Source organism: Myxine glutinosa, chromosome 14 (genome assembly GCF_964187855.1).
Source record: "Myxine glutinosa chromosome 14, kmMyxGlut1.1, whole genome shotgun sequence".
Lineage (NCBI taxonomy): Eukaryota > Metazoa > Chordata > Myxini > Myxiniformes > Myxinidae > Myxine > Myxine glutinosa.
The window spans coordinates 12,512,025-12,527,503 of record NC_136274.1 but is presented as its reverse complement, the minus strand read 5'-3'; the positions used below and the strand labels follow the sequence as shown (position 1 = coordinate 12,527,503).

Below are 15,479 nucleotides of genomic sequence, written 5' to 3'. Positions count from 1 at the left end.
CTATCAATGAAGTAAAACAGCGGCTCCATATGTGGCTTTTTTCCCCAATTCAGACATTCAATTCCCCTTTTTAACATGATCAGGAGACAAGAGGAAAAGCCAAGAGTTTTTTTGTTTTTTTAAAATAAGTTTTTGAAATTAAGTTTTTGTTTTTGAAATTTTGAAAAACCGTTATACCTTAGTTAAAGTGGAAAAAAAAGTTGAAATAAAGTTAAATACAACAACAACAATAACAGGCATTTTAAGGCCATTTTCCCTGCAAGAGCGGGGGTTAGCCTTGCGATCCCCATGACAATCTTCTCCATTTTCCCCTATTTTCTGCATCTCCCCTTGTTAACCCCCTTACCCGCATTTCTTCTTCGACCATCTTTAGCCAAGTCTTTCTCGGTCTTCCCCGTCCTCTACTTCCTTCTACATTCTTTCCCTCGCGGTCCCCCTGTGCTGTCTTTCCCTCGCGGTCCCCTTGTGCTGTCTTTCCCTCGCGGCCCCCTGTGCTGTCTTTCCCTCGTGGTCCCCCTGTGCTGTCTTTCCCTCGCGGTCCCCCTGTGCTGTCTTTCCCTCGTGGTCCCCCTGTGCTGTCTTTCCCTCGTGGTCCTCCTGTGCTGTCTTTCCCTCGTGGTCTCCCTGTGCTGTCTTTCCCTCACGGTCCCCCTGTGCTGTCTTTCCCTCGCGGTCCCCCTGTGCTGTCTTTCCCTCGCGGTCCCCCTGTGCTGTCTTTCCCTCGCGGTTGTCAGCTCTTTCACGAGCCTCGATTCAGTATACAAAAAAAAAAAAAAAAAAATTCATTTCCATCACTCTTCTCAACCAGTCACTTTCATCCTTCCTCAACACATGACCAAACCATCTCAAACTGTTTCTCTTCACAGCATCCATCACAGGCTCTATTCACATCATCTTTCGCAATTCATCATTTGTCTTCCTCTCTCTCAACGATACTCCACACATCCACCGAACCAATTGCATTTCCACCCTTTCCAGCCTTCGTTGCTGCTCTACGTTCATTACCCATGTCTCGCTCCCATAAATCATAACACTTCTCACACATGCAGCATACACCTTTCCCTTCAGCTTCAACGACACTCCCCTCCTCATCAGCACGCCAATCAGTTCCGGAAACTTCTTCCATGCACATCTCACTCCAGCAACCGTTGCCGAGTCTGATCCACCTTCTCCATTGAGCATGTCTCCGAGGTAGCAAAATGTTTTCACACCTTCCAGCTTCACGCCGTCTCCAAGATCCAACTCAACATTTCCTCCATCTGCAGCTCCCTCTGTGCACACCTTACACTTGAATGTAGCTGCCATACTGGTTAATGACCCTCTCAGACCACTACATTTTTGATGAACCCACTCAGCGCACATGGTACATTGAATGGAGTTCACTCCGACACCCTTCCTACACACAGCACATGGCCACTTCCCAGTTCTTTCAACCTCACCACATGCTTTACCATTTGCCATCACCTTCGTTTTACTGATATTCACCTTCAGACCTATTGTCTCCATACATTCCTTCCACTTGTTCATCTTTTCCTTCAGTCCATCCATACTTTCTGCAATCAACACCAGATCATCTGCATACAACAACTCCCACGGTAAACCCTCCTTTACGTTCCGAGCCAGCACCTCCATCACAGCTACAAATAATAGTGGACTTAGTACCGACCGCTGATGCACTCCCACCTTCACCTCAAACTCACCACTGTTCCCGTCCTTCGTCCTTACAGCTGTGCGCGCTCTTTTGTACATTGCCATCACCACTCTGATCAACCATTCCTCCACTCCTAACTTCCTCAATGCCCATGTCACTACTTCACGTGGAACCCTATCGAATGCTTTCTCCAGATCAACAAACCCAAGAAACAACTTCTTCCTCTTCTCCATGTACTTGTCCTGCAACTGCCTCACAATAAAAAGTGTGTCTGTCGTTCCTCTTCCTGGCATAAATCCAAACTGCATTTCGTCAATCTTCAGTTTCTTCCTTATCCTCCTCTCCAACACCCTTTCAAATACCTTCATTCCATGCTCCAATAACTTTATCGCTCGATACGAGCCACAGTCCAGAGGGTCACCTTTCCCCATGTATAGAGGGACGAGGGTACTCAGTTCCCAATCCACTGGAATGCGGCCTTCTTCCACCACCAGCTTGCAGATCTCTGTCATCCTCTTCACACCCCAATTTTCCGCTGCCTTCAACATATCTCCCACAACTCCCGTCGGCCCTCCCGCTTTTCCACTCTTCATTGCTTTTATCGCTTCCTCAACTTCCTTCTCGGTTATCTTCTCTGCCGGTCCTAAAACTGGGTTACTCTCTATATTGCCATCCCATTCCTTCTCTGCATTCAAAAGTATTTCCATATATCTCTTCCATCTTCCTTTAATTCCATCTGGGTCCACAATGATTTGTCCCACTTCATCCTTCAAGCAACTCACCCCCATCACATCACACCTCTCTTTCGCTATCTGCTTTGCAATCCTGAATACCGCTCTCTGACCCTCTTCCAAATCCAAGCGTTCTCCGAACATTTTCCTGCATGTCTCCTGCGCCTTTGCTACCTCTTTCTTTGCAGCCTTCTTGGCTGCCTTATAACTTTCATGCTCTGCCTTTTCTGCCCCCGTACCCTTCGCCTTCTGCCACTCCTTGAACTTCTTCCTCTTCTCGTCAATGTTCTTTCCAACTTCATCATCCCACCACCATGTTTCCGAGTGCCTCGGTGGTCCTTTTGTCCATCCACATACCTCACCAACGGCTCCCAACAGACTATCTTTCATTGACATCCAACCACTTTCAAGCTCAACCACATCATCCTCTACCATACTCAGCCTCTCTTTTAATGCCTCCCTCACTGTCACCTCTTTCAACCTCCACACCTTCATTCTCGGTTGGTACTTCACCCGCTGAGCTCTCCTCGCACCTTTCACCTTTATGTCGCAGACAACCAAGTGGTGCTGTGAAACAGCCTCCTCCCCCCGGGATCACCTTTGTGTCCCGGAGGTGCCCCCTATCTCGCCTACGAACCAGCAGGTAGTCAACGGTTGTCGTTGACCCACCTGACGTGTATGTAACAAGCTTATTATCCTCTTTCTGGAACTGAGTATTACAAATCAACAAATCAGCTCCATCAGCAAACTCCAAAATCCTTTCACCTTTTCCATTTCTCACACCATATCCGTAACCCCCATGAACTCCCTCAAAGCCGTCCATACTCCTTCCCACATGTCCATTTAGGTCTCCTCCAACCACAACAACTTCCTCATCTTTCACGTTTTCCATCAGCTTCTCTATCGCACACCAGAACTTGTCCTTCTCTTCATCGCTCCGACCAACCTGCGGAGCATATCCCGAGATGACGTTCAACAAGAGCTTTCCAATCATCATTTTCACCATCATCAACCTTTCACTCACTCTCATCACACTCACCACACTGTCTACAAACTCCTCAGAAAACAGGACATCAACACCATTCATGCCCTCCAGGCACCCTTGCCACACAAACTTGTATTTCTGTCCCTGCCTACCCTTCACCATTCTCACACCACTTCCCTTCCATCTCGTCTCCTGCACACAAAATATGTCCACTCTTCTTCTGACCAATACTTCCATCACTTCTCCTGATCTCCCTGTCATTGTCCCTACATTCCATGTCCCAAACCTCAGAAAGCGATCTCCACGTCGGCCATCAGACGTTTCGTCATCATAAATGGAGTGATTTCCACCCTTGCTTCGATCGGGTTCCCCACCTTGAGGTTTGACGAGAGGGAGTGGGGTCCTCCATGGAGTACTTCGGGCTGTACCCTGCCCATATGTAGTTGTAATTGTCATGGTTCTCTTTTTGAGGCAATGGTTTTTATGGCCGGATGCCCTTCCTGATGCCAACCCTTTTAGTCGCCTCTTACCACGCTCTTACGGCAATGGTTGCTGGAGTGAGATGTGCATGGAAGAAGTTTCGGGAACTGAGTGGCGTGCTGATAAGGAAGGGAGTGTCGTTGAAGCTGAAGGGAAAGGTGTATGCTGCATGTGTGAGAAGTGTTATGATTTATGGGAGCGAGACATGGGTAATGAACGTAGAGCAGCAACGAAGGTTGGAAAGGGTGGAAATGCGAATGGTTCGATGGATGTGCGGAGTATTGTTGAGAGAGAGGAAGACAAATGATGAATTGCGAAAAATGATGGGAATAGAGCCTGTGATTGATGTTGTGAAGAGGAACAGGTTGAGATGGTTTGGTCATGTGTTGAGGAAGGATGAAAGTGACTGGTTGAGAAGAGTGATGGAAATGAATGTAGAAGGAAGTAGAGGACGGGAAGACCGAGAAAGACTTTGCTAAAGATGGTCGAAGAAGAAATGCGGGCAAGGAGGTTAACAAGGGGAGATGCAGAAAATAGGGCAAGATGGAGAAGATTGTCATGGGGACCGCAAGGCTAACCCCCGCTCTAGCAGGGAAAATGGCCTTAAAATGCATGTTGTTGTTGTTGTTGTTGTTGTTGTTACGACACGCAGGGATACGGTGTACCTATTCTAAACCGGGATACACACCGGGAATAATTTAAGTAATTTAAGTAATTTAACTTAAAATAATTTAATTTCAAATAAAGTTAAATGTTAAAATTAAAAGTTAAAAAAGTTTTTACCTCTACCTCAAAAAAAAAAAAAAAAATGTTTTTTCAAAATTAAAAATGTTTTTTTTTAAATACCGACTTCTTTCCTGGAAGTCCTCGCAGTGTCCATGTGTTTTATACCTCTCCCACCCCCCCTACCCTTCCCATGCCTCCTCCCCCCAAGCCTTCTCCCTCCCACAGATCTCCCGATGTCCTTGTTCTCTACTGTTGTATTTGTGTGCTTCCCTCTCTCTCCCCATCTCGTCTCCCGCTCCCTTTATAATATTTTTTTTTTATGTGTTCGTTTGTTTTTTTGATTAATGTTCACTCTTACATGAGTCTCCATCTTGTATACAAAAAAAATAAAAATAAAAAATTAAAGAAGACCCAGAGAAGGAGGCACAGCTGGGACACGTGCCTGAAGCGTGGACCAATTGCCGCAATGTGACGATTGATATTGGCCGGCTTCCCGCCGACAGTCAGTGAGAGCGAGCGCTGCAGAAGAGCGGCAAAAATCTCCACCTGGTCAGCACTGCAGTATTTGGCGATTTCAAAGCGCTGAGCCATGAACTACAAAAACACAAGATGACAGTTTTACCAACATGAACAATCAACAACTGTGGACATTATCATTCAATTCCATCACACTTACAAAATGCAAAGGATAAAGGTCATTCTCAGGCAGATTGGTACAATGCTTTGTTCGCCGGATCCTGGTCTAATATTAGTAATGGTCGGTGGCTGTCAGGATGACTTACAGGTACGCACACAAACCTCTAAGCTGTCTAGCTTGAGCACGAACCTTGGCCCAGCTATAAACTGTAATCCTGGTGTTTCATAGACAGCGTGATTCATCAACGTGTGTTGCCGTCCCTCAGATGGACGTTAAACTGGGCGTCCCGTCTTCCGGCGTTAGTTGATGAACGTTAAATAGCCCAAGGTGTCCATCATGAAGAGTGGGGAAGCTATCGCCGGCACCATGAACAAATTACAAATTCCTGTCCTGATTTCCTGTGTCGGAGTAGCGATCCATCAAGGATTGCAACTGCAGCCATAGAAACTGATTCAGCATCACTGACGTTCTGTATAGAGCACGGTTCATGATCCGATCTGAATGATTGGGGAATCCGGTAATTACCCAGAGAATTTACTAATTACACCCATTACTCTGCTAAATTGCAAAGTTCAAAAGAGCTACACAACTCACTTAGCAAGAGTTTCTTTTGATTTTAAATACTGTAATATAAAAGTTTGTATATTCTCATCAGCTGTATCAAATGATGCCACCACAGACACAACGCAAATTTATCTCATCTTAAAAAAGGCGAGGAACAACACCTCGATCCACAGCTGATGAGGGATGACCGTCGGGGGACAAGGCCGAGGCTGTGACTCTTCTGAAGCAGCCAAAGGATCTGCTTCTTTCTGGTCCGAGGAGAAGATCCCCGTGGATCTCTCAACAGTCATTTGCCAGGCCCCAACCACCTCGCGAAGGAACTGCAGAAAGCCCGTCACTGGAATGATCGGCAGTTCACACGGAAACTTCCATGATTAGCGCGACACCGAACATAAAGAGCGTTTTAATAGAGAATTAGGCTTTCACAGTTGTATTGCTGAAAGAAAAAAAAACCACCTTTAGAGGCCATTTTCCCCCGCAGGGCAGGGGTTGGCCTTTTTCAGGCACCGTGGTCCCCTTTTTTGAAGCAATATTTTATGGCCAGATGCCCTTCCTGTCGCCAACCCTGTTGGTCACCTTGTGCGACACACAGGGATTTACCAGGGAACTGGTACTCAATTTGCCGACGTCGGAAGGATGACAGGCTGAGTCAACCCCCTTGGTGTTAATTCATCGATTGACCGGGATTCGAATCCAGGATCCTAGGATCCCAAGCCGGCACCCGAACCGCTAAGCCAACGAACCCAGGATCCTAGGATCCCAAGCCGGACCGCTAAGCCAACGAACCCAGGATCCTAGGATCCCAAGCCGGCACCCGAACCGCTAAGGCAACGAACCCAGGATCCTAGGATCCCAAGCTGGCACCCGAACCGCTAAGCCAACGAACCCAGGATCCTAGGATCCCAAGCCAGCACCCTAACCGCTAAGCCAACACCAGGCTTTTCACAGTTTTTTAATAAGTGAGAGGAACAAAAACTAAAGGCGTACACGAGTTTCCAGGCTGGGTTTTCCAGCAAGAAGCCACTCCCAGCAGGCAATGGCCGTCTCCATCCCGATCCCGGAAAACATGCGCAGCGGGGCCCAGCACAGGTGATGCAGCAAGCAAGAATCACCTTCTGCTGGGCACAAGAGAATACGGTTGTCTGCAACAACGAGCAACATTCAAACACAGAAGCTTATGTCATGCAGGTGCGAAAGTCCAGTGAAGACTTACCCTTACTGCTGATGAGCCGAGCCGTAAGCTTAAACATAGACCGGGTGTAAGCCTCCGTGTTGCCGGACACAAGAGCCTCTTCCAAATGCGTAATCAACAGGGTGTTTAGATCTCCTGGTTTTCCAAGTGCCACAAACATCTCAACCATTCCAGACACCTGCACGGAAACAAGCACGATGAGCATGAGGTCGTGTCATACAGCGTGCCGGCAGGCCTGTAAAACCTACTGAAAGAATACAAACATCTCCATACCTCGCCAGCATATCTGTTGCGAAGGTTTAGGGATGTCATGAAGTTCGAATAATCCTTCTTCACGCAGCTTGGTCTGTCTTGCAACAGAGAACTCTATAACATATGAAATAAATGGGAGTTTACGTATTAAGATAGGAGGCCGGAACTGGTACAAGTGACTACTAAATGTGAATCTTTAAAATACACTTTTGATCTAAATGTAAATGAGAATGATCACAAAGTTGTCATCGTCTGCAGATATCTCACGCCCGAAACACATAGTCGTAGTTCGACTTCTCTATTTGGGGGGACAAGGGGTTAATATTAACAAGCATTCTGAGTATTGCGCTGCAATACATGTCCCCTACCGGCAGTCTGTCGTCCGGAAAACTGTTGGGGAAATTACCAAGGGTTATTCACCCACAGGTTCTGAATCGTTCCCAATCTCAAATTACCTCAGGACGGGCTCACCTGTGATTCGCACTAGGGACTTCGATTTATACACCTTGCAGACAGGTCAGAAGCACGAGAAAATAAGTTGTTGATAAAGAACCTTTTGAGTCGCTAAACATCAGTTATTTATTATATTTTCCGGTTCACGATCAATGATCGATGTGTATATATATATGTTGCTCGGCTTGGCTCCGCCCCTCCCGAAAGCGCGCGCTGTGTCGCGCTGTTGACGTTCACGAGACGAGGCTGAGGGCGCGGTGTGGCTTGAGGAGAACCCTGGAATAAACAAGAGATATCCATTTTTAAAAAAATATTTTCGTTTAATTAACGATATCTGCCAAACCACGTGCCCTATCGCAAATTCCAAAAGGACATTTTAGTAGACTGACATGCAGAACAGATCTGTGAAGTTTCCCATTGATTGGATCAAAAATGAGGAAGGAGCTCGGTTTTAAAGGTTCATGCTTAAAAACGTCATAACTCTGAAACCATGTGACGCATGCCGTCATGCTCGATGACTTTTTTGTTCGTCATGGGTATGCGATTCTGCCTGCAAAGTTTGGCCTCGATCTGTTCAGCCGTTGCAGAGAAAAAGGGGTTTTCGTGTTTTCACGAAAAACAATATGGCGGCCGAACCACGTGACCTGTGACGTCATGATTACCATTAAAATATTCTACAGACCGATTCCCTCCTATGGTGAAAATTTGATCTCAATCGGTGCTATTAATGCAGAGAAAATCTTTTTTTAAAGGAAATTAAAACTTTAAATGGCACTGAGTTAAGGATCATCAGAATTATCAGAATTCCCAAAGTTCAAAGTGCCATAACTTTGTCAAAATGATCGAAACGTCGTGAAGTTCGAACCTGCCCTCTACCTTATCATGAGGAAACCATGTGCCAAGTTTGAAATCATTAGCTTTAAGCGTTTAGAAAAAAAGTCCGGAAAATTGCTCTTTGCGTGACGGACTGACGGACTGAGGGACGGCGTGCAAACCGAAAGTCCCCTCCGGTGTACACCGGTAGGGGACTAATAATGGGTAGCTTGGTCTTGACTACCAAAATTACCATTTGTTAGTGTAGTTACAGTGTACGTGAAATCACAAATACAGTTTACGTTCATTATTGTTACTGGTGTTGGGTTGGGCTAGCGGCTAGGGTGCCAGCTTAGGATCCTAGGATCCTGAGTTCGAATCCCGGTCGATCGCTGAATTAACGCCAGGGGGATTGACTCAGCCTGTCATCCTTCCGAGGTCGGCTAATTGAGTACCAGTTCACTGGTAATTCCCTGTTTGTCGTAAAAAGGCGACAAAAAGGGTTGGCGGCAGGAAGGGCATCCGGCCGTAAAACATTGCTTCAAAAAGGGGACCAAAAAACAACAACAACCACGGTCCCCGAAAAAGGCCAACCCCCGCTTGCGGGGAAAAATGGTCTCTAAAGGTGTTTTTATTTTATTTTTATTGTTACTCACGTTTAAATACGGGATGTTTTTATCTTAATTGTAAACTACTGAAAAAGGTAAGATGGGGGCATTGTCCCCCCTGCACCCCCCCCCCCCCAAACTCCACCGATGCCAAAACAATATAAACTTGTCTACATTTTAAATGTATATTCAATGTGGAAAATATTGGAATCTTCACCCCCGACACCCTCTACCTCACTCACTATATTATTAGTCCCCTACCGGTGTACACCGGAGGTGACTATAGGTTTGCCCTCCGTCTGTCTGTCTGTCCGTCCGTCCGTCCGTCCGTCCGTCACGCAAAGAACAGTTTTCCGGACTTTTTTTTCTAAACTCTTAATGCTAACGATTTCAAACTTGGTACATGGTTTCCTCATGATAGGTTACAGATCAAGTTCGAACTTCACGACGTTTCGATCATTTTTGACAAAGTTATGGCACTTTGAACTTTGGCAATTTCCCCAACAGTTTTCCGGACGACAGACTGCCGGTAGTAGGGGACATGTATTGCAGCGCAATACTCAGAATGCTTGTTAGTCCCCTACCGGTGTACACCGGAGGGGACTTTGGGTTTGTCAGTCAGTCAGTCAGTCAGTCCGTCCGTCCGTCCGTCCGTCCGTCAGTCAGTCTGTCTGTCAGTCTGTCCGTCCATCAGTCTGTCAATCCGTCACGCAAAGAACAGCTTTCCGGACTTTTTTTTCTAAACTCTGAATGCTAATGATTTCAAACTTGGTACATGGTTTCCTCATGATAGGTTACAGATCAAGTTCGAACTTCACGACGTTTCGATCATTTTTGACAAAGTTATGGCACTTTGAACTTTGGCAATTTCCCCAACAATTTTCCGGACGACAGACTGCCGGTAGGGGACATGTATTGCAGCGTAATACTCAGAATGCTTGTTAGTCCCCTACCGGTGTACACCGGAGGGGACTTTGGGTTTGCACGCCGTCAGTCAGTCAGTCAGTCAGTCTGTCTGTCAGTCTGTCCGTCCGTCCATCAGTCTGTCAGTCCGTCACGCAAAGAACAGCTTTCCGGACTTTTTTTTCTAAACTCTTAATGCTGATGATTTCAAACTTGGTACATGGTTTCCTCATGATAAGTTACAGATCACGTTCGAACTTCACGACGTTTCGATCATTTTTGACAAAGTTATGGCACTTTGAACTTTGGTAATTACCCCAACAGTTTTCCAGACTATAATTTGGAGTGCGGTAAGTCAAAGCCGTTAATATTCCTTGTTTTAACTCCGATTTACATTCTGTTTCCCCCTTTAGTGAGAAGTAGGGGTCTGTGCAACCATTCATGAACTTTATTTGGTGCAAATCGGATAATGTTTAGCCGAGTTACCTCAGACCATGAGTTGGTAATTATATAATTCACACAGTGCAATACGTGCAGGCCGCTCCGGCGCTCCACGGAGCGACCTTGCGGGCTTATTTTAACTCCGATTTACATTCTGTTTCCACTTTTAGTGAGAAGTAGGGGTCTGTGCAACCATTCATGAACTTTATTTGGTGCAAATCGGATAATTTTTAGCCGAGTTACCTCAGACCGTGAGTTGGTAATTATATAATTCACACTGCCGGTAGGGGACATGTATTGCAGCGCAATACTCAGAATGCTTGTTTCATCTGTTTCCTGGTAAGAACAGCAAAAGCAGAATCAACCAGATCTTAACCAAAATAGAATCGATTCTTCTTTGTTTTTTTTGAGATATCCTGCTATGTATCGTTTTTGACCCGATCTCCCAATGGTGAAGAATCACTTCAAAAATTCGACGAGCCGGATCCGATTCCAGATCTTCACCAAAATCTACGTTCTTGTCACATACGCTACATCTCTGCCAAATTTCGTCCGAATCCGTCCACAACCTTTTGAGATATCTTGTTCACAGACAGACAGACAAATAAACAGACAGACAGGGGTGAAAACATAACCTCCATCAATCTTTGGTGGCGGAGGTAACTAGAACGACACTCGGTAGAGAGCATATCTCCGCCTGGCTGAACAGTTTATGTTTTGTATCCCTCTGATAGGCCGGATCTGGATTCGGACATGAACCAAAATGTAATTGCCTTGTTCTCGTCACCAAACCAACTCGTCCACCAAGTTTCGTCATAACTCGTCCATAACTATTTTAAATATCATGTTAAATATCGCTCTTTTCGAATGGTGAAGAATCACTTAAGAATTAAATAATTCTCTTATCCGAATTCATATTCAGATCTTCACCAAAATCGAAGCGATGCAGTCTTGTCACACACCCAATCTGTCCACAAAGTTTCGTCCAAGTCCGTCCACAACTTTTTGAGATATCGTGCTATGCATCGGTTTTAGCCCTATCACTCAATGGTGGAGAATCACTTAAAAATTCGCTGATCCGAATCCGGATTGGAATCTTCCCAAAATCGAATCTATTTGTCCTTGTCAGACACTCAACCACTCCACCAAGTTTCGTCCAAATCCATCCGCAACCTTTTGAGATATCCTGCTGTTATCGTTTTTGGCCCTATCTACCAGTGGTGAAGAATCACTTTAAAAATTCTACTAACCGGATACGAATCAATATCTTCACCAAAATCTAATCATTTCGTCCGTGTCACATATGCTACCTCTCTGCCAAATTTCGGCCAAATCCGCCCACAACTTTTTGAGATATCTTGTGCACAAACAAACAAACAAACAAACAGACAGACAGACAGACTGACAGACAGACTGACAGAGACAGGGGTGAAAACATAACCTCCATCCGGCTTCGGTGGCAGAGGTAATAACATCCCATTCATCCCTGTAGGTACACAAATATATGCAATGAAACCCCAACTTTGCCAAACAGTCTCATCTTGAGAAGTGAGAGCCTCTACCTGTCTTGCAACAATGTCCAATCCCACCTTGTGCTGAGTTCCTAAATCGGTTTACTGGCTGCGACACACAAATAAGTTGATGCCGACATTGGTTAAACATTCTCATTAACATTGGACTTCCGGGTTCGGTTGCGAGAGTACGCTGGCGTTGCATATTCGCCGCTTCTCCGACTGGATGGATGTACAGGGTCTGCTTCTACTTTTCTGACCTGACATCTCACACCTGTCCTGCCTTTTCACACCCGCACGTGCCGCGTGTTCTCCGGCTGGATAACGGAATCTGCTTTTGATGGTACGGAATACGGAATCGAAAGGCCCGCTCCCGTTGTTTGTGGCCGTGGCCTTGTTTGCCGGTGGCCTTGTGGCCTTGTTTGCCGCTGTGGTCTTGATTAGCGGCTGCAGTCGTTTGCCGCTGCGTTTGCCGCTGCGTTTGCCGCTTTGCCTCCTCGACCTTGGCCTCGTACTCGTCCCTTCGCTCCTGCCTGGCATGGCTCTGAAGTACTCCGCCGCAAGGCTTCTTCTGCTCAATACCCGCTCCACCCAATCATGCATCTCTGCCATCAAATCAAATGGACTCCTCCGACGACCCAGGTACATTCACCGTGGCTCCGGTCGCAAGTTTGTTTATTTGCAATCAGGTCACTCCATCCCCGTCCTCTGGTCGGCTCAGCGCACTCTCACTCTTCGTCCCAGCGCACCTGGTCACAGCAACCCACACGATCGCACCTCCTGCCTACGAACCCTGGCTAAATCACCTGAATTCATCCCTGCTGTTCAAAACAACATCAAGCTCACCCTGTTCAACACCCGGTCCCTCAACAATAAATGCCTCATCCTGAACGAATACATCCTGGATAACAAACTGGACTTTCTCTGTCTCACCGAAACCTGGCAACAACCTCTGGACTACTACACACTCAACCTCACCACACCCAATGGATATTCCTACGTCAATAAACCACGCTCGGAGGGCCGAGGTGGTGGAATTGCCGTTATCCACCGTCAAGACATCAAGACCAACCTCATCTCCATCTCATCTGCTCCATCATTTGAACACCTGGCTTTAAAACTCTCTGGTCACACGCAGTCAGTCATGGCTGTCGTCTACCGCCCTCCCAAACCACACCCATCATTCCTGTCTGACTTCTCCTACTTTCTGACCCAGCTATGTTCCCTCTCCCCCTCAATCCTCCTCCTTGGTGATTTCAATATCCACATGGACTCCACTGACTCCACAATAGCCACTGACTTCACTGATTTACTCACCTGCTTTAACCTCACTCAACATGTCGACTTTCCTACCCATATCCGTGGTCACATTTTGGACCTTGTCTGCTCCACTGGATTAAATTTGCACCATCTCTATGGCTCCGACCTCACCCTCTCTGACCACTTAGCCATCACTCTGACCATCAACATCCCCGCCCCAACACCAAGGCATTATCGCACAATCAACTTCCGTAAGCTAAACGCTCTTTCACCTACCTCATTCTCATCCACCCTCTCTGAAAAAATGTCCACTTCTCCCTTCATTGACCTCCACACCCCTTCCGACCTCACTGACTACTACAACCACACTCTCTCCTCCTGCCTTGACCAGCTTGCGCCTGTAAAAACCAAAACAGTTTCTTTCACCCATTCTGCTCCCTGGTTTACCCCTGAACTCCACCTGATGAAAACTCGTGCTCGCCAACTTGAAAGACTCCGCAATAAAACGGGTCTCACAGTTCACTCCCAAGCCTACAAGGACCACATACAACACTACAAAGATGCCCTCTCCCGCGCCCGCTCTGCCTACTACTCTCAAATTATCCACTCTGGCTCCGGAAACCCAAAAGCACTCTTCTCGACAATAAACAAACTCCTCCGCCCCCTGAACACCACCACCCAGTCATTCACAGTAGACAACTGCATCTCCTTCCTCTCTTTCTTCCAACGCAAAATTGACAACATCTACAACAGCTTGACCACCGCCGCACCCGCTCCCCCTCCAACCACCTGCCCCCCCTTGTCCTGCCATCCCCTGTCTCGGTTCTCCCCAATCTCTCCTACTGACCTCTCTGAACTCCTCATAGGAATGAAAACTGCCACCTGCACTCTTGACCCCATCCCCTCCAGCTTTGTCAAAGCCTCCCTCCCTGCTCTCTCTCCACTTATCATTGCAACAATAAACTCCTCCCTGTCTACAGGCATCGTCCCACCTTCCCTCAAAATTGCTGCTGTTACCCCCATTCTAAAAAAACCTGGTCTAAACCCTGACACCCTAAACAACTTCAGACCCATCTCCAACCTACCCTTTCTGTCAAAAGTTTTGGAACGCGCTGTAGCCACTCAACTCAAACATCATCTCTTTGCCAATAACCTGTATGAAACATTCCAATCCGGATTCCGCTCCAACCACAGTACTGAAACTGCTCTCCTCAAAATCACCAACGACCTTCTCCTCTCCTCTGACGCTGGCAACCTCAACATTCTCGTCCTCCTCGACCTCAGCGCTGCCTTTGACACCATCGATCACACTATCCTCCTCACCCGACTTGAATCCACCTTTAACGTCACCGGCACTGCCCTCTCTTGGATTAAATCATACCTCTCTGACAGATGCCAGTTCATCTCCATCAATAACTGCAAATCCCCCACTGCTCCCCTCCCCCAAGGTGTCCCCCAAGGTTCAGTTCTTGGCTCCTTCCTCTTCATCCTTTACCTGTCCCCGCTCGGTCACTTAATCCGCCGTCATGGTCTCCAATTCCACTGCTTCGCCGATGACATCCAGCTTTTCATCTCCACCAAGTCCGTCTCCACCGACACCCACTCTATCCTGACAAACTGCATCACTGAAATAAAATCCTGGCTTCAAATCAACTTCCTCAAGCTTAACTGTGATAAATCTGAAATAATCATCATTGGCCCAAAAACGCTCACAAAATCCACCCATAACTTTGCCCTCAACATCGACGGTATCCCAGTATCCACCTCCCCTCACATCCGGAATCTTGGCGTCATCTTTGACCAAACCCTTTCCTTCGACAAATACACTAAACAGATCACAAAGTCAGCCTTCTTTCACCTGAAAAACATTGCCCGTCTCCGCTCATCCCTCTCCTCCACGGCTGCAGAAACCCTCATCCACGCCTTCATCACCTCCCGTCTGGACTACTGCAATAGCCTCCTCTATGGTTCACCCTCAAAAATCACCAATAAACTCCAATACATTCAGAACTCCGCTGCCCGTCTACTCACTCATTCCCGGACCCGTGACCACATCACCCCCGTCCTTTACAAGCTTCACTGGCTCCCCATCCCCCAGAGAATCCAGTACAAAATCCTCCTCTTGACATACAAAGCCCTCCATAACCTGGCCCCATCCTACCTGGCTGACCTCCTCTCCAGACACACTCCCACCCGCAACCTCCGCTCTGCTGGTACCAACCTCCTGACCCCCTCCATCCGGACCAAATTCAGATCCTGGGGGGACAGGGCC

The 15,479-nt window shown here is 47.0% G+C and overlaps 1 protein-coding gene across 1 annotated transcript in view; it reads right to left on the bottom strand.

Moving 5' to 3' along the window:
* The window catches only part of PI4KA (phosphatidylinositol 4-kinase alpha), a 261,370-nt gene that overhangs the window by 112,586 nt on the left and 133,305 nt on the right, over window positions 1-15,479 (bottom strand). The window contains exons 31-35 of the mRNA XM_068135196.2: window positions 7,240-7,332; window positions 6,988-7,144; window positions 6,762-6,889; window positions 5,936-6,094; window positions 5,016-5,167 (exon numbers count right to left, since the gene is read on the bottom strand). Of these exons, the coding sequence (XP_067991297.2) occupies window positions 5,016-5,167; window positions 5,936-6,094; window positions 6,762-6,889; window positions 6,988-7,144; window positions 7,240-7,332 (689 nt within the window). The remainder of the gene's footprint in view (window positions 1-5,015; window positions 5,168-5,935; window positions 6,095-6,761; window positions 6,890-6,987; window positions 7,145-7,239; window positions 7,333-15,479) is intronic.